Genomic DNA, 18,958 nt, shown 5'->3' with positions numbered 1-18,958 from the left:
CAGGGTGATGCATGTTAGCAGAGCTGCAGTAGGGGGTCAGGGTAACGCATGTTAGCAGAGCTGCAGTAGGGGGTCAGGGTGACGCATGTTAGCAGAGCTGCAGTAGGGGGTCAGGGTGACGCATGTTAGCAGAGCTGCAGTAGGGGGTCAGGGTGATGCTTGTTAGCAGACCTGCAGTAGGGGGTCAGGGTGACGCATGTTAGCAGAGCTGCAGTAGGGGGTCAGGGTGACGCATGTTAGCAGAGCTGCAGTAGGGGGTCAGGGTGACGCATGTTAGCAGAGCTGCAGTAGGGGGTCAGGGTGACGCATGTTAGCAGAGCTGCAGTAGGGGGTCAGGGTGACGCATGTTAGCAGAGCTGCAGTAGGGGGTCAGGGTGACGCATGTTAGCAGAGCTGCAGTAGGGGGTCAGGGTGACGCATGTTAGCAGAGCTGCAGTAGGGGGTCAGGGTGACGCATGTTAGCAGAGCAGTAGAAGGGGGTCAGGGTAACGCTGAATAATGGATTTTACCTCCATCGTTCATATCTGAACATTTCAATTTTGGGGTTTAGCGTCCTTAAGTGTTTTTTGAAACTATGAATGTTTTGTACATCCACATACTAGCTTGATCTATGGCATTCTGCTCCCCACCATGAATACTTTAGTCCCTGCCAGGCAGGGCATGCTCAGATTTGTAATTCCACAATATCTGGAGAGTCGCAGTTTGAAAGTAAAGATAATTCCCCAGGCTGCCCCCTCACCATCTTGTGCTCTGCCAGATACCGGATGATCTCCCGCACGCCCGAGCTGATGAGGTTGGAGGTGTAGCCCAGTAAGATGGTGCATCCGCCAGGGGACGAGAGCTTGGTTTTGATCTGCAGAGGGAAGGATACACACATGAAGGAGAGACAGGTTACTCTCTTGCATGTACTTATATTACGCTGGAATTAGATTACATGGATGTGTTATCTATCATTTGTACATGTGCAATATAACAATCCACAATATTCTATGAAAATACAACATATACAAATCCAATGCAAAAAAGGGATGTCATTTGGGGTGTTGCTATGAGATAAAGCACCCCATGTATATAAGGTCATGTCGAGTGTTGCTATGAAATATATACATGGTGTGCTGTAAGGACATTTGGGGCGTTGCTATGAGATACAGCACACCATGTATATAAGCTTAGTGGGGCATTGTTATGAGATAAAAGCAGGCGAGATACAGTACCCTATTTATATGATGTCACTAGGGGCGTGGCTTATAGGTGCGAGATAGAGGGGTTTATGTATCAAGTAGTGAAAAGCGTGGAGAAGTGGACCAGTGGAGAATTTGACCATAGCAACCAATCAGCTTTGAAGTAGCATTTATCAAGTAAAGTCTATAAAATAATAGGTAGGAGCTGATTGGTTGCTATGGGCAACTTCTCCACGCTTTTCACATAAACCCCACAGTACCTTATTTATACTATGTCACTGGTAGGCGTTGCTCATAGGTGTGAGATACAGTACCTTATTTATACTATGTCACTGGTGCGTTGCTCATAGGTGTGAGATACAGTACCTTATGTATACTATGTCACTGGGGGCGTTGCTCATAGGTGTGAGATACAGTACCTTATTTATACTACGTCACTGGGGGCGTTGCTCATAGGTGTGAGATACAGTACCTTATTTATACTACGTCACTGGGGGCGTTGCTCATAGGTGTGAGATACAGTACCTTATTTATACTATGTCACTGGGGTGTTGCTCATAGGTGTGAGATACAGTACCTTATTTATACTATGTCACTGGTGCGTTGCTCATAGGTGTGAGATACAGTACCTTATTTATACTACGCCACTGGGGGCTGTTGCTCATAGGTATGAGATACAGTACCTTATTTATACTATGTCACTGGGGGCTGTTGCTCATAGGTGTGAGATACAGTACCTTATTTATACTATGTCACTGGTAGGCGTTGCTCATAGGTGTGAGATACAGTACCTTATTTATACTACGTCACTGGTGCGTTGCTCATAGGTGTGAGATACAGTACCTTATTTATACTACGTCACTGGGGGCGTTGCTCATAGGTGTGAGATACAGTACCTTATTTATACTATGTCACTGGGGTGTTGCTCATAGGTGTGAGATACAGTACCTTATTTATACTATGTCACTGGTGCGTTGCTCATAGGTGTGAGATACAGTACCTTATGTATACTATGTCACTGGGGGCTGTTGCTCATAGGTGTGAGATACAGTACCTTATTTGTACTATGTCACTGGGGGCGTTGCTCATAGGTGTGAGATACAGTACCTTATTTATACTATGTCACTGGGGGCGTTGCTCATAGGTGTGAGATACAGTACCTTATGTATACTATGTCACTGGGGGCTGTTGCTCATAGGTGTGAGATACAGTACCTTATGTATACTATGTCACTGGGGCGTTGCTCATAGGTGTGAGATACAGTACCTTATTTATACTACGCCACTGGGGGCTGTTGCTCATAGGTGTGAGATACAGTACCTTATTTATACTATGTCACTGGGGTGTTGCTCATAGGTGTGAGATACAGTACCTTATTTATACTACGTCACTGGGGTGTTGCTCATAGGTGTGAGATACAGTACCTTATTTATACTACGTCACTGGGGGCGCTGCTCATAGGTGTGAGATACAGTACCTTATTTATACTACGTCACTGGGGGCGTTGCTCATAGGTGTGAGATACAGTACCTTATTTATACTACGTCACTGGGGGCGTTGCTCATAGGTGTGAGATACAGTACCTTATTTATACTACGTCACTGGGCTGTTGCTCATAGGTGTGAGATACAGTACCTTATTTATACTACGTCACTAGTAGGCGTTGCTCATAGGTGTGAGATACAGTACCTTATTTATACTATGTCACGGGGGGCGTTGCTCATAGGTGTGAGATACAGTACCTTATTTATTCTATGTCACTGGGGGTGTTGCTCATAGGTGTGAGATACAGTACCTTATTTGTATTATGTCACTGGGAGTATGGCTTAAAAGGTGTGTGAAATACAGTACCCTATTTATATGATGTCACTGGGGGCGTGACTCATAGGTGTGAGATACAGTACCCTATCTGTATGATGTCACTGGGAGTATGGCTTAAAAGGTGTGTGAGATACAGTGCCCTATTTATAGGTCATCATTGGGGGCGTGGCTCATAGGTGTGAGATACAGTACCTTATTTATACTATGTCACTGGGGGCGTTGCTCATAGGTGTGAGATACAGTACCTTATGTATACTATGTCACTGGGGGCTGTTGCTCATAGGTGTGAGATACAGTACCTTATGTATACTATGTCACTGGGGCGTGGCTCATAGGTGTGAGATAGAGTACTTTATTTATATGCTGTAATTAGGGGTGTTTTTCAGAGGTTTGAGACATGATAAATTATTTATGTGATGTCATTGGGGGTGTAGCTATAAGATTTAAAACAAAATTACTTTATTTCCCATTATTTTTTTCTCCCCATAACATATAGCTGAAGCAGATTATTCCCCTCCCTTTATCAACAATCCGTCCTGACTGCAGTGTAAATTCAGATTTGTCAGTCCCATTCCTGGTAGACCGCCTCTGACACTTCCTACCCCCTTGCACACATCCCTACGTGTCCACCTTCTTACCATGTTGTTGATCTCCCGCACCGCCTGTCCGTAGTGGAAAGCCTGAAAGCCGGTGGTTAGGTAACTCTGCAGCAATGCTTCATAGTTGACCCCGCTATTGAAGTCATAACCTCTGACCTGGGGCGTGTCCTCTGGCAGAGAGTCACTGGGCATCAGCACTGCCCCCTTTGCATCGCTGGGCAGACCCTCTGCCATAGTGGTGTTCTGAGCCTGCAATAAAGCATGTATATGAATGGAGTACTTTATCAATGCTGGACACCATGAAGTAAAGGAGACATCATCTAGGGGTACAGACAGATGGTGCTTTGGAATAGGGGGCATTATTTATCCAACATAGTGACCGGACAACACAAAGGCATCCCCTTCCTGCAGGCTTTAGTCCCCCCCCCCCGAAATAGTGACACCAGGGCGTATAGAGGGTGAATTCACTTAGTGGCGCTGAGCCGCAGGGTGCCTCTGGAGCCGCAGGGTGCCTCTGGAGCAGAGATTTCCCACCTCTGTATGAAATGGTAATGTGCTTCTCAATAATCACTGGCTCCCCCCAGAAAGTATAGTAGTATTATTATTATTATTATTATTCTTTTCTGAAAACAGTAAGAGGGGGTCGCACCAATGTGCAGCTATGTCCGCAAGGAAGAGGAGGCTGCATTTCATCCAGTCCATACAGCGGGGTTAATGAACATGCGACCTCATACCTGCTGTGGAACTACAAATCCCAGCACGCCCTGACACATCACGACTCAATAACAAAATCGCTATCACCTTGCGCCGTATCGTACGAAGTCACCTATGGGGCAGATGTACCAAGCTTTGGCGAGGGATAAAGTGGAGAGAGATAAACTACCAACCAATCAGCTACCAACTGTCATTTTTTTAAACACAGCCTATAACATGACAGTTAGGAGCTGATTGGCTTGTACTTTATCGATGTCCAAGGCTTAGTACATCTCCCCCCCATAATATGTGTAGAGCATTACATCAGTGACACACACGTTATTATGAACATGAATTTATACAGCACCTGTGTAATCTCTGCGACACAGTACAAATAGGGACAATCATGGTAATAAAACACTGAAGCCTCATATTATAAACTAATACCACTACACTGGAAGCGCTGTGCATTAAGATTAAGCATTAAGAGACACAATGACTAAACAGACACTCACCCGGATACACACCCTCCTCCTCCAGAGTATACAGCTATATGTGCCTGCCAAACACCAGAGGACAGTCCAGGTTTTAGGGATATCCATGCTTAAGCACAGGTGACTTAATTAGTGACTCGGTCATTTTAATGTAACCATCTGTGCTCAAGAAAGGATATCCTTAAAACGTGGCCTGTCCACTGAGGAACAAGTAAGGGAAAACGGGTTCATGTCACAATGTCGACAGCTTTGCCGAACAAGGTAAGTCACCGCTGGACAACCAGGACTGTTTGTTGACATCTTAATTATGTCGACATGTTAAGCATGTTAACATTCTGACCATGTAGACATTCTCATGTCGACAGTATACCCCACACATTTGCCTGCAACCCTCTCACATTTTATACCCAACACTAAACCAGTTGTAAATAAATAAAATATTATCATTATAACCCATGTGTATTATGGGTCAGATCTGCGATAGATCCCCAGTGTGTATAACCTTGGCCTTTCACTCTTTCTATATATTTTTTTAATCCCCCAACCTTGGAAATATCGGTAGGTTTTTAAAAAACTACAGTAAAAAACAATGGGACAGACAAAGCGGTAAGAGGGCGCAACTCAAAAGCTTACACTCTATAGGACAATAGGAGTTTAATACACAGGGTTAAACCTTCCATATTACATATTAGTCCAGCCTGACTGTAATGGGAAATAGTGACTGGTCAGCAATGGGACTGGCTGACATAGTTGGGGGTCCAAGTAAGAACAGAACAGTGCGTCGCCCAGGCCCAACTGCAGGTAGGGCTATGGTGATGCCAATCCTATAAGGTAGGGACAGTGGTTCTCAAACTCGGTCCTCAGGACCCCACACAGTTCATGTTTGCCAGGTCTCCGAGCAGGTGCACATGTGTATTCGTTACTCACTGACACATTTTAAAAGAGCCACAGGTGGAGCTAATTATCTCACTTCTTTATTTATTATTTATTACCAGTTATTTATATAGCGCACACATATTCCGCAGCGCTTTACAGAGAATATCTTACCATTCACATCAGTCCCTGCCCCAGTGGAGCTTACAATCTATTTCCCTATGACATGCACACGAACATACACACTATGGTCAATTTTTTGTAGGGAGCCAATTAACCTACCTGTATAATTTTGGAGTGTGGGAGGAAACCGGAGTACCCAGAGGAAACCCAAGCAAGCACAGGGAGAATATACAAAGTCCACACAAGTCGGGCCGTAGTGGGAATCAAACCCATGACCTCAGTGCTGTAAGGCAGTAACGCTAACCATTACACCATCTGTGCTGCCCTCACTTGTGATTATGTGAGAGACCTGGAAAACATGCACTGTTTGGCGTCTTGAGGACAGAGGCCCTGATTCAGAGCCGGACACTCTGACAGTGCGCTGGCTCTGAATCAGAGCCGTCCTGCTCTTTTTTTAGAACGGCCTCCTGGTCGCTCGCATAGCTGTTGGTGACCACCCACAGCTATAGCGAGCGGCCAGAAAGATGGTCACGATGGTCAAGACCATCGCGACCATCGGGCTTGCAACGAGACCCTTGTGGTAGGGGCTTGTTGCCGCAAGCCCTGGAGTGCTTTTGGCTCTATCAGAGCCGAAAGCACTCCCACTGACATCACTTGTGATGTCAGTGGGGCCGGCCCCAGACGGGAGGCGTTCCCATAGGAACATCTCCGTCTGGCCAGCCACGCCCACCAACGGGGGCGTGCTGTCACTCACCATCGTCAGCACGCCCCCTTTGGTACGAGACCCATAGCGACGGCTTGGCTGTCGCTATCCGGGTCTCGCGCATGCGCACGACGGAGCCGGGTCCGTCGTGCGCATTCGCACTGGGCCAACATCGACCCGCTTGCGAGCACTCATGAGCGAGTCTGAATTAGGTAGGAATATCATTAACTGGTATGGAGCACAGGTTCTCAAACTCGGTCCTCGGGACCCCAAACAATGCATCTTTTCCAGGTCTCCTCACAGAATCACATAATTTGCTCCACCTGTGGACCTTTAAAATGTGTCAGAGATTATGAAACACACCTGTGCACCTGCTGGGTGACCTGGAAAACGTGACCTGTGTGAGAACCACTGGTATAGAGAATAGCAGAGGACCTAGTACCGAGCCTTGTGGCACAACAGCCGATATAGGAAGGGGAGAGGAGATGGATCCAGAGAAAAGAGCAGCTTGATGAATAGGATGTGAACCAGGTTAGGACACTGGTCCTGATTCAGCATGGAAAGCTATAGCAACCGCGTACGCAGAACAGACGATTGTTGCGTACCGCGCTTGGGCGCCAATCTCTCTGAGAGTACAGACGCACTGTGGAATCCATTGCAGAGTGAGTGACAGGCCGCAAACGTTTGGGGGTGATGACTTGGGAGTGGTTGCACAAACGCAGGCGTGCCTGTCCTTTAGAACCCCGTTGCATGGGCATGCATAAATTAGCCACTGAGATTGCCTACGCAGCCTGAGTACTCACTGCGTGCACCGAGATTTGCAGCTTCTGCGACGGGTCAGACCTGCTGTAATTGTGCATGAGGGGCCGATATGCTCTGATGTATAAGCAGGACTGCCAGGTGTTACTGATGTGAGAGGGCAGCAGTGGGCGTCTCTAAGTTGGCTGAGCGGTGGCAGGCATTAGCGTATATTCGCAGCTTCATTACATGCGATTACGCAGTTGCGATCGTAGTTGTGACCTATGCTGAATCAGGCCCACTGTCCCACACAGCCAGGTAAGGCAGCATTTGTATGAGACGCGAGTGGTCCACAGTGTGAAATCCAGCCAACAGGTCCAGGAGAATTAGAAGTGAGAAGTGTGGAGCAGGATGATGTATGGTAGAAAAGCTGCCAGAGGGTGCAGGGAAGGGACGGAGCAGGGTGATGTATGGTAGAAAAGCTGCCATAGGGTGCAGGGAAAGGACGGAGCAGGGTGATGTATGGTAGAGAAGCTGCCGGAGGGTGCAGGGAAGGGACAGAGCAGGGTGATGTATGGTAGAGAAGCTGCCGGAGGGTGTAGGGAAGGGACGGAGCAGGGTGATGTATGGTAGAGAAGCTGCCGGAGGGTGCAGGAAAGGGACGGAGCAGGGTGATGTATGGTAGAGAAGCTGCCGGAGGGTGCAGGGAAGGGACAGAGCAGGGTGATGTATGGTAGAGAAGCTGCCGGAGGGTGCAGGGAAGGGACAGAGCAGGGTGATGTATGGTAGAGAAGCTGCCGGAGGGTGCAGGGAAGGGACGGAGCAGGGTGATGTATGGTAGAGAAGCTGCCGGAAGGTGCAGGGAAATGACAGAGCAGGGTGATGTATGGTAGAGAAGCTGCCGGAGGGTGCAGGGAAGGGACAGAGCAGGGTGATGTATGGTAGAGAAGCTGCCGGAGGGTGCAGGGAAGGGACAGAGCAGGATGATGTATGGTAGAAAAGCTGCCAGAGGGTGCAGGGAAGGGACAGAGCAGGGTCATGTATGGTAAAGAAGCTGCCGGAGGGTGCAGGGAAGGGACGGAGCAGGGTGATGTATGGTAGAAAAGCTGCCAGAGGGTGCAGGGAAGGGACAGAGCAGTATGTATGTATGGTAAAGAAGCTGCCGGAGGGTGCAGGGAAGGGACAGAACAGGGTGATGTATGGTAGAGAAGCTGCCAGAGGGTGCAGGGAAGGGACGGAGCAGGGTGATGTATGGAAGAGAAGCTGCCGGAGGGTGCAGGGAAGGGATGGAGCAGGGTGATGTAAGGAATATAAGCTGCCGGAGGGTGCAGGGAAGGGACGGAGCAGGGTGATATATGGAAGAACAGCTGCCAGAGGGTGCAGGGAAGGGACGGAGCAGGGTGATGTATGGTAGAGAAGCTGCCAGAGGGTGCAGGGAAGGGACGGAGCAGGGTGATGTATGGTAGAGAAGCTGCCTGAGGGTGCGGGGAAGGGACGGAGCAGGGTGATGTAAGGAATAGAAGCTGCCAGAGGGTGCAGGGAAGGGTGGAGCAGGGTGATGTATGGTAGAGAAGCTGCCAGAGGGTGCAGGGAAGGGACGGAGCAGGGTGATGTATGTTAGAGAAGCTGCCAGAGGGTGCAGGGAAGGGACGCAGCAGGGTGATGTATGGTAGAGAAGCTGCCGGAGGGTGCAGGGAAGGGACGGAGCAGGGTGATGTATGGTAGAGAAGCTGCCGGAGGGTGCAGGGGAGGAACGGAGCAGGGTGATGTAGGGTAGAGAAGCTGCCAGAGGGTGCAGGGAAGGGACGGAGCAGGGTGATGTAGGGTAGAGAAGCTGCCAGAGGGTGCAGGGAAGGGACGGAGCAGGGTGATGTAGGGTAGAGAAGCTGCCAGAGGGTGCAGGGAAGGGACGGAGCAGGGTGATGTATGGTAGAGAAGCTGCCAGAGGGTGCAGGGAAGGGACGGAGCAGGGTGATGTATGGAAGAGAAGCTGCCGGAGGGTGCAGGGAAGGGATGGAGCAGGGTGATGTAAGGAATATAAGCTGCCGGAGGGTGCAGGGAAGGGACGGAGCAGGGTGATATATGGAAGAACAGCTGCCAGAGGGTGCAGGGAAGGGACGGAGCAGGGTGATGTATGGTAGAGAAGCTGCCAGAGGGTGCAGGGAAGGGACGGAGCAGGGTGATGTATGGTAGAGAAGCTGCCTGAGGGTGCGGGGAAGGGACGGAGCAGGGTGATGTAAGGAATAGAAGCTGCCAGAGGGTGCAGGGAAGGGTGGAGCAGGGTGATGTATGGTAGAGAAGCTGCCAGAGGGTGCAGGGAAGGGACGGAGCAGGGTGATGTATGTTAGAGAAGCTGCCAGAGGGTGCAGGGAAGGGACGCAGCAGGGTGATGTATGGTAGAGAAGCTGCCGGAGGGTGCAGGGAAGGGACGGAGCAGGGTGATGTATGGTAGAGAAGCTGCCGGAGGGTGCAGGGGAGGAACGGAGCAGGGTGATGTAGGGTAGAGAAGCTGCCAGAGGGTGCAGGGAAGGGACGGAGCAGGGTGATGTAGGGTAGAGAAGCTGCCAGAGGGTGCAGGGAAGGGACGGAGCAGGGTGATGTAGGGTAGAGAAGCTGCCAGAGGGTGCAGGGAAGGGACGGAGCAGGGTGATGTATGGTAGAGAAGCTGCCAGAGGGTGCAGGGAAGGGACGGAGCAGGGTGATGTATGGTAGAGAAGCTGCCAGAGGGTGCAAGGAAGGGACGGAGCAGGGTGATGTATGGTAGAGAAGCTGCCAGAGGGTACAGGGAAGGGACGGAGCAGGGTGATGTATGGTAGAGAAGCTGCCAGAGGGTGCAGGGAAGGGACGGAGCAGGGTGATGTATGGTAGAGAAGCTGCCAGAGGGTGCAGGGAAGGGACGGACCAGGGTGAAGTATGGTAGAGAAGCTGCCTGAGGGTGCAGGGAAGGGACGGAGCAGGTGGAGCAGGTAGGAAGCAGGTTCTTGGGCAGTTGGAGGTTGGAGAGATCGGGGTGGGGGATGAGAAGAGAGTCAGATGTATGAAAAGGCGTTTGGGTTAATAAATCTGACCGGCGATAAGAGTTTAGACATGTCCATAGCGTTTCATGCAGATAGCTTGTATGCCATGTACAGTATAACACATCAGTAGCACACATGACATGTGCAGTATAATGCATCAGTGACACACATATATATATAACATACAAGTGAAATATACAGTAAAACACATGAGTAACACACATGCAGCAACATGTATAGTATATCAGAAATGCATACATGTGACGTGCAGTATAACACATCAGTGACACACATACATGTGACATGTGCATATAACACCTCAGTAGCACCCATACATGTATATACAGTATAACACATCAGTAGCACCCATGCATGTGACATGTACAGTATAACGGGAAGCAGTCGGGAAGCTGATGGTCGAAATCCCGACCATCGGCTTCCCGACTGTCTAATCATGGCAAGGTACAAATGACAGGCGTCGAAATCCCGACGCCTGTCATTAGACCTACCCTGGGAGCCCGACACCCGGATTACCAATCGAAGGGCGTGGACAGCCGCGGTGGGGGTTAGTTTAGGGCATAGGTCTTCAAACTTGGCCCTCCAGCTGCTATGGAACTACACATCCCAGCATGCACTACCACCTTCTTGATATAACAGCATGCTAAAACTATGGCAGTGCATGCTGGGATGTGTAATTCCACAGCAGCTTGAGGGCCAAGTTTGAAGACCCCTGGTTTAGGGGCTCCCGGGGGGGACATAGGGTTAGGCACGCCCCTGTGAGGTTAGGGTTGGGCTAGGTCAAGGGGGGGTTAGAGTTAGGGTTAGGCACCCCCCGGGAGACTTGGGGTTAGTCTGCGGGGAAGGGGGGGTTAGGTACTTGGGGGTAGGTTAGGGTTAGGCACCCCTAAGTGAGGATTATGGTTAGAGGGCAATAGGTTAGTAATTACCTTTCTGGCTTCGGCATCTTCACCCCTGCCGGGCTTCCACCGTCGGGATCAGAACCATAAATCATACTGATTCCAGTAAAACACATCAGTATAACTCATGCATGTGACATGTACAGTATAACACCTCAGTAGCACCCATGCATGTGACATGTACAGTATAACACCTCAGTAGCACCCATGCATGTGACATGTACAGTATAATATATCAATAGCACCCATGCATGTGACATGTACAGTATAACACATCATTAGCACCCATGCATGTGACATGTACAGTATAACACCTCAGTAGCACCCATACATGTGACATGTACAGTATAACACCTCAGTAGCACCCATGCATGTGACATGTAGAGTATAACACCTCAGTAGCACCCATGCATGTGACATGTACAGTATAACACCTCAGTAGCACCCATGCATGTGACATGTACAGTATAACACCTCAGTAGCACCCATGCATGTGACATGTACAGTATAATACATCAATAGCACCCATGCATGTGACATGTAGAGTAGAACACCTCAGTAGCACCCATGCATGTGACATGTAGAGTATAACACCTCAGTAGCACCCATGCATGTGACATGTAGAGTATAACACCTCAGTAGCACCCATGCATGTGACATGTAGAGTATAACACCTCAGTAGCACCCATGCATGTGACATGTAGAGTATAACACCTCAGTAGCACCCATGCATATCACATGTACAGTATAACACCTCAGTAGCACCCATGCATGTGACATGTAGAGTATAACACCTCAGTAGCACCCATGCATGTGACATGTAGAGTATAACACCTCAGTAGCACCCATGCATGTGACATGTAGAGTATAACACCTCAGTAGCACCCATACATGTGACATGTACAGTATAACACCTCAGTAGCACCCATGCATGTGACATGTACAGTATAATACATCATTAGCACCCATGCATGTGACATGTACAGTATAACAGCTCAGTGGCACCCATACACGTGACATACATACAGCGTAACATACATGTGACATACAGTGTAACACATACATGTGACATACATACAGTGTAACACATACATGTGACATACATACATACAGTGCAACACATACATGTGACATACATACATACATACAGTGTAACACACATACCTCCATGTTCCGGACCCGGCTCACATTTCTCAACGCTCTCTCCTACAGAAACTGCCCACACAGTGACTAGGACAAAGCCCCGGATGGGGGCGGGGCCAGTACACATTCTCATTACTGCTCATTGGACTGTAGAGTGGCAACGCCCACCATGGGACGTGCCAGAGGAGGGGCGTTGTTACATGATATTATACGTCCGTCCTTCCGACCCCGTATCTTGGCGGGGCCTTCTGGCTGTCACATTATCTCCCGGGCCCGCATCAACTCAGCACTCACCTATCCCAAGACCAGACCCGGCACACAACTCCCCAGTCCCCACACACACCTGAGCCGACACCAGCGCACCCCCCTCCCCGGTGTCCTTAGTCCAGGCAGCGAGCTCATGTGGCTGCAGTAGTAATGCATGTGTGAGATGCAGGAGTGGTTGCTGTGAGTGCAATGTGTAAGTCAGCCAGGTGCCCAGGGATGCGGCCATCATGGTCAGGAGTGCAGCGGTCATGGACTCATGGTCAGGGGTGTGACAGCCCTGGCCAGGTCCTTAGGGATGCTTCCCCCTTGGTCAGGGCCTCAGGGGTGCTGCTGTCATGCATGGTCTTGGGGCTGCAATCATTGTCAGGTCCTCGGGTGCTGCTGTGGCCGTCTGGGTGTGAGGTGTGGTCATCAGGGTTAGTTGCTCAGGTGCTCTACTGTCAAGGCATCAGGTGTGCGTCCATCAGAGTCAGGTGTGGACCATCAGAGTCGTGTCGGGTGCATTCATCAAGAGTCGGGGTGTCAGGTGTGCGACAATCAGAATTGGTGTCAGTGGTGTGACCATCAGGGTGTCAGGTGTGCGACCATCCGAGTCGGTGTCAGGTGTGCGACCATCAGTGTCGGGTGCGACTATCTGAGTCAGGGTGTTGGGTGCGACCATCAGAGTCAGGGGTACAACCATCGGTGTCAGGGGTGCGACCATCAGAGTCAAAGTGTCAGGTGTGCTTCCATCCGAGTCAGGTGTGCGACCATCAGAGTCAGGGTGTCGGATGTGCGACCATCAGAGTCGGTGTCGGGTGTGACTATCAGGGTCAGGGTGTCAGGTGTGCGACCATCAGAGTCAGGTGTGTAACCATCAGAGTCGGTGTCAGGGGTGTGACTATCAGGGTCAGGGTGTCAGGTGTGCGACCATCAGAGTCGGTGTCGGGTGTGCGACCATCAGAGTCAGAGTCTTGTGTGTTTTGTGGGACTGACATCGGGAGTTCTCCATGGGTGGAGGTAGTTGAGCCATATGCATGACCACTAAAAGATACTAAGGAGCATGATGGCACTATACAAATAAATGTTAATAATATATATAACATTGTGGAGCAGAGCAAACCAAGAGGCTTCCTGGGCAGGAACATTCCCTTGGTTACTATAAACACCTGTCAGAATCCCGGCGCTGTTATCCCGAAGGTAAGTAGCGAGGGTGGGGGAGGTTTCCTACTGACAGGTGTCTGTATCCTGAGCCTGACGGGATTCCGGTGTCGGGATTTTGACCGCTGGGATCCCGAGCGCCTTCATCCCCACCGCTGCACAAAAAGAAAATGTCACTTCCAATGCTGTGCCTCCATCAGGTGGGAGTGCCTGTGCAGTGCGCCTAATGTGATTAGCATAATATCCAAAATGGATGTTATTGCACATAAGGAATTACTGAAATATTGTTTTAAAAGTAATTCAAATGTTTTAATGTATTAACATTTTGGGGATGATTCAGATCATTAAGGAGGAATCTTGCTTTTTTATTCTTTTACACTGTGCATGCGCCGTAGCAGAACATGCGCAACTTTGGCGATTCAGCGTCCTACATACTCTTGCAGCTGAGTAGGTATAACTGGGTGATCCTATATTGACTTATACCCCTTTTACACTGACTTAAAAATCACGTGAACGCGCATCAACCCAGGATTTTTGACGGTGTAAATGGATCAACCCGGGTCTAGTGACCTGGGGATCTGACCCGGCTGGCTTGCAGGGTTGAGCGCAGGTCATTCCCGGGTCACTCTGCATGCTGCCCGATTGGCCAGCTTCAGTGGCGCTTGGAGATGATGGAGAGTAAAAAGCGCTGCTCACCTATGCCGGAGTGCCGTGTCAGCGCTGACCCGGCTCCGGTGTGAACTGTGCCGACCCGGGCACCGCAGTGTAAAAGGGGGTATGGTCAGGGTTGGAAACGTGTTAAAAATTGCGGATCAGACCTGGGGCTTTGGTGATGAACACAGATCGGTGAATTGTTCTTTTTGTGATTGCTGATATACAGTATGGGCCCCTTCAATCTCTTTGCACATTTTAGATCTGCCCCACCTGCAGAGATTGCCAGATCATCCCTTTAATAAGGGACACGTGAACAACACTGTTCCATGGGCCTGTAGGCACAGTTGTAGTCCAACCTATGCACCAGGTGTAGGAGCTGATGCAAATGCAGATGGACAGCGATGACTGCTACTTTCACAAGCGGATGGGTGGGCTGGGGCGGTGCGGCACCATAGATGCCCATAGACAGGCATGGAACTGCATGTATTGCTGAGCATGCAATGCGGCCGGATCAGCCCCCTTATATTTATTGGGGGACAACGCTGTGCGGCACTTGTAGATATGACCGTTTGGAATGTGCTTTAAGGTAATAGTAGTTTATAGAGTATTATGTGACAGTGGCATAGGCAACCATGATCATTAATTTGGGTTGAAGCTGGAGAGTATACCTATATCCTGAAGGCACAGCAGGGAGATATCTTTGTATCATGCCTGTGATTATTAGAGATGGGGAAATTGTAGCAGGATAAGGAAATTGGGAAATCACAAGTTGCTGTAAATTGTGTAGTTGTGGAATGAAAAGGGGGGGGTCTGAGTCGGGCTTGTATAAAGGAATATACACAGGAACATTAATATGTATCGTTAACTAAGAGCTAGTTAAAATGATTAAAACTAGTCATTACATTTGCAGTATGAGCAAATTAAAGAAAATGCTAAGAGTGAATCTTGCTACATATTCCCTCACAATGTACCACTAACACCAGCTTCTGACCACAGACTGTGACACAGTAACTCCCAAGCCGTCATTCTGGCAATGGTTGAGGAAGCATAAAGTTTGGTAATCATATTACAGTTTAATTGCTTTCTGATGACTACATTTTAATGGGGAAATGTATCAAGTATTGTGAAGAGTGGAGAAGTCGCCCAGAGCAATCAATCAGCTTTGATGTAGCATTTATCAAGTAAAGTTTCTAAAATAAGTATAAGCTTTTGGTTGCTGTGGGCAACTGCATCTCCTCCTTGCACTGCAGGGGGGTAATCCTCCTATTTCTGTATTCTGTGTGGGAAATATTCAAAGGATGAGCACAATTCACAGATTACTGTCAGTTGAGTTTAACTGAGATTTTGGAAGGTATGCAACATCTATGTAAATTGTGGAAATGTGTAAAAACTCCTAGATCCGAGCCCTACACTCCCTACCATCTTCTCCCAGACCCGAGCCCTACAGTCCCTACCATCTTCTCCCAGACCCGAGCCCTACAGTCCCTACCATCTTCTCCCAGACCCGAGCCCTACACTCCCTACCATCTTCTCCCAGACCCGAGCCCTACACTCCCTACCATCTTCTCCCAGACCCGAGTCATACACTCCCTACCATTTCCCTCCAGACCCGAGCCCTTAACTCCCTACCATCTTCTCCCAGACCCGAGCCCTTAACTCCCTACCATCTTCTCCCAGACCCGAGTCATACACTCCCTACCATTTCCCTCCAGACCCGAGCCCTTAACTCCCTACCATCTCCTCACAGATCTGAGCCCTGCACTCACTACCATTTCCTCCTAGCCTGAGCCATGCACTCACTGTTCATCCTCGATACCTAAGCCTTGTATCCACTACCATATCCTCTCAGACCAGAATCCTGCACTCACTGCCATCTCCTCCCAGATAACCTTGCACTCAATGCCATCTCCTCCCAGACCTGAACCCTGCACACACTACCATCTCCCAGACCTGAGCCTACCATTCACTACCATCTCCTCTCAGACTAGAGCCCTGCACCCACTACCATCTCCTCCCAGGCCAGAACCCTATGCTCACTATCATCTCCTCCAAGGCTTGAGCCTTGCACTCACTACCATCACCTCCAAAACATATGTCTTGCACTGACTGCCATCTTCTCCCAGACCTGAGCCCTGCACCCACTACCATCTCCTCCAAAACTTGAGCTTTTCTGCAACACAGGTCTGTACCAACCAGCATCTCCACTGATATGATCCACCACCAGCTCATAACCCTGAACCTGCACTCCGTTACATCTCCTCTCAGACTAAGCCATGAATCCACCTGCATCACCAAAAGTCAAAGTGGTACGAAGAGCGAAGTAGTGGGAGGTGTGAACGGAAATTGGGGACGTACAAGGAGATGGAATGAATATCTACAGTATTGTTTGAGTACACTGCCCAACACTCACCTACACCCATTACCCCCCTTCTACATCGCCAATGTAGCTCTGGCTCCTCTGTGACACCAACAAAGATCTCTACAAGCAGGATATCAAAGCACCAGAAAGAGCACTTCACAGGGATGAATGGGTATGAGTATTACGACTTTAGAATTTCTAAGTAGATGATAATATGTTGTTTTATACTGCCAAAGGGTACCACAGCCAAGTGCTTTAGTACATCCGTCTCATCCTTCCAGACCAAACCTGCACCCAACACCAACTTTCCAAAACCTGCACAACCATCACCTCCTGAGTCGGAGCTCTGCACACACCACCATCACCTCCTGAGTCGGAGCTCTGCACACACCACCATCACCTCCTGAGTCGGAGCTCTGCACACACCACCATCACCTCCTGAGTCGGAGCTCTGCACACACCACCATCACCTCCTGAGTCGGAGCTCTGCACACACCACCATCACCTCCTGAGTCGGAGCTCTGCACACACCACCATCACCTCCTGAGTCGGAGCTCTGCACACACCACCATCATCTCCTGAGTCGGAGCTCTGCACACACCACCATCACCTCCTGAGTCGGAGCTCTGCACACACCACCATCACCTCCTGAGTCTGAGCTTTTGCACCCATCATCTCCTCAGTGTGAGCTCTGCATCCACCGCCATCTCCTGAAATAGAGCTCTGCACCCACCCCCTTCCTCTGGAACAGACCCCAGCACCCACCACCATCTTTTTCTGGAACAGAGCACAGCACACACCACCATCTTTTTCTGGAACGGACCCCAGCACCCACCACCATCTCTTTCTGGAACGGAGCCCAGCACCCACCACCATCTCTTTCTGGAACGGAGCCCAGCACCCACCACCATCTCCTTCTGGAACGGAGCCCAGCACCCACCACCATCTCCTTCTGGAACGGAGCCCAGCACCCACCACCATCTCCTTCTGGAACGGAGCCCAGCACCCACCACCATCTCCTTCTGGAACGGAGCCCAGCACCCACCACCATCTCCTTCTGGAACGGAGCCCAGCACCCACCACCATCTCCTTCTGGAACGGAGCCCAGCACCCACCACCATCTCCTTCTGGAACGGAGCCCAGCACCCACCACCATCTCCTTCTGGAACGGAGCCCAGCACCCACCACCATCTCCTTCTGGAACGGAGCCCAGCACCCACCACCTCCTCCTCCTGGAGCGGAGCCCAGCACCCACCACCTCCTCCTCCTGGAGCGGAGCCCAGCACCCACCACCTTCTCCTCCTGGAGCGGAGCCCAGCACCCACCACCTTCTCCTCCTGGAGCGGAGCCCAGCACCCACCACCTTCTCCTCCTGGAGCGGAGCCCAGCACCCACCACCTTCTCCTCCTGGAGCGGAGCCCAGCACCCACCACCTTCTCCTCCTGGAGCGGAGCCCAGCACCCACCACCTTCTCCTCCTGGAGCGGAGCCCAGCACCCACCACCTTCTCCTCCTGGAGCGGAGCCCAGCACCCACCACCTTCTCCTCCTGGAGCGGAGCCCAGCACCCACCACCTTCTCCTCCTGGAGCGGAGCCCAGCACCCACCACCATCTCGTGGGTTAGAGTGCTGCACCCACCACCATCTCCTTCTGGAACAGAGCCCAGGACCCATCCCCATTTCCTCCTAGAGCAGAGCCCAGCACCCACAACCCTCTAAACCAGGACTTCACCTATTATTAGGTAAACCTTCTCCCAGACCAGAATGCTTCTCCCCCAAAACTTCCAGCAACAGTACAAATGCAATGTAACACTGCATACACACACAACGATTTTGTTACCAACGATTTTAGGAACGATTATCTGTCAGATTTTTTTAAAGTGTAATGAACGATTTTTTTGAACTACAAATTATTTTTGCATATTCCCTTATTGAAAATCGTTCAGTTGGTCAGTCTCACTGAACTACAAACGTGAACACGCATGAACGATAATCGTTCATCGTTTTACCTCAGAAAGTGGACTATTTTTTTGAACGATAAACGTTATCGATAATCGTTCAAAAAATCGCTGTGTGTGTATGCACCTTTGCAGTTTAACAGAAAATACACCAATGGTCATTATTTGGAACCCGCTCCCCCTGCCCTGTTCCCCCTCTGGGTGTGAAACTTCACGTTTGACATTTGTCTTTTAATATAAACAATCTCTCAAACTACTCTACCAGTGACACACCTGCAGA

At 50.0% G+C, this 18,958-nt stretch overlaps 1 protein-coding gene across 1 annotated transcript in view; it reads right to left on the bottom strand.

The window, feature by feature from the left end:
- DHPS (deoxyhypusine synthase) overlaps window positions 1-12,408 on the bottom strand; it is a 28,772-nt gene extending 16,364 nt beyond the window's left edge. The window contains exons 1-3 of the mRNA XM_088473933.1: window positions 12,324-12,408; window positions 3,641-3,850; window positions 740-853 (exon numbers count right to left, since the gene is read on the bottom strand). Of these exons, the coding sequence (XP_088330059.1) occupies window positions 740-853; window positions 3,641-3,850; window positions 12,324-12,329 (330 nt within the window). The 5' untranslated portion in view covers window positions 12,330-12,408. The remainder of the gene's footprint in view (window positions 1-739; window positions 854-3,640; window positions 3,851-12,323) is intronic.
- Between the last annotated feature and the right edge of the window lie 6,550 nt (window positions 12,409-18,958).

The sequence above is a fragment of the Taudactylus pleione genome, unplaced genomic scaffold (assembly GCF_031769625.1).
Source record: "Taudactylus pleione unplaced genomic scaffold, aTauple2 ptg000145l, whole genome shotgun sequence".
Classification (NCBI taxonomy): domain Eukaryota; kingdom Metazoa; phylum Chordata; class Amphibia; order Anura; family Myobatrachidae; genus Taudactylus; species Taudactylus pleione.
The sequence above is the reverse complement of the archived record's forward strand: the minus strand, read 5'-3'. Positions and strand labels throughout refer to the sequence as shown.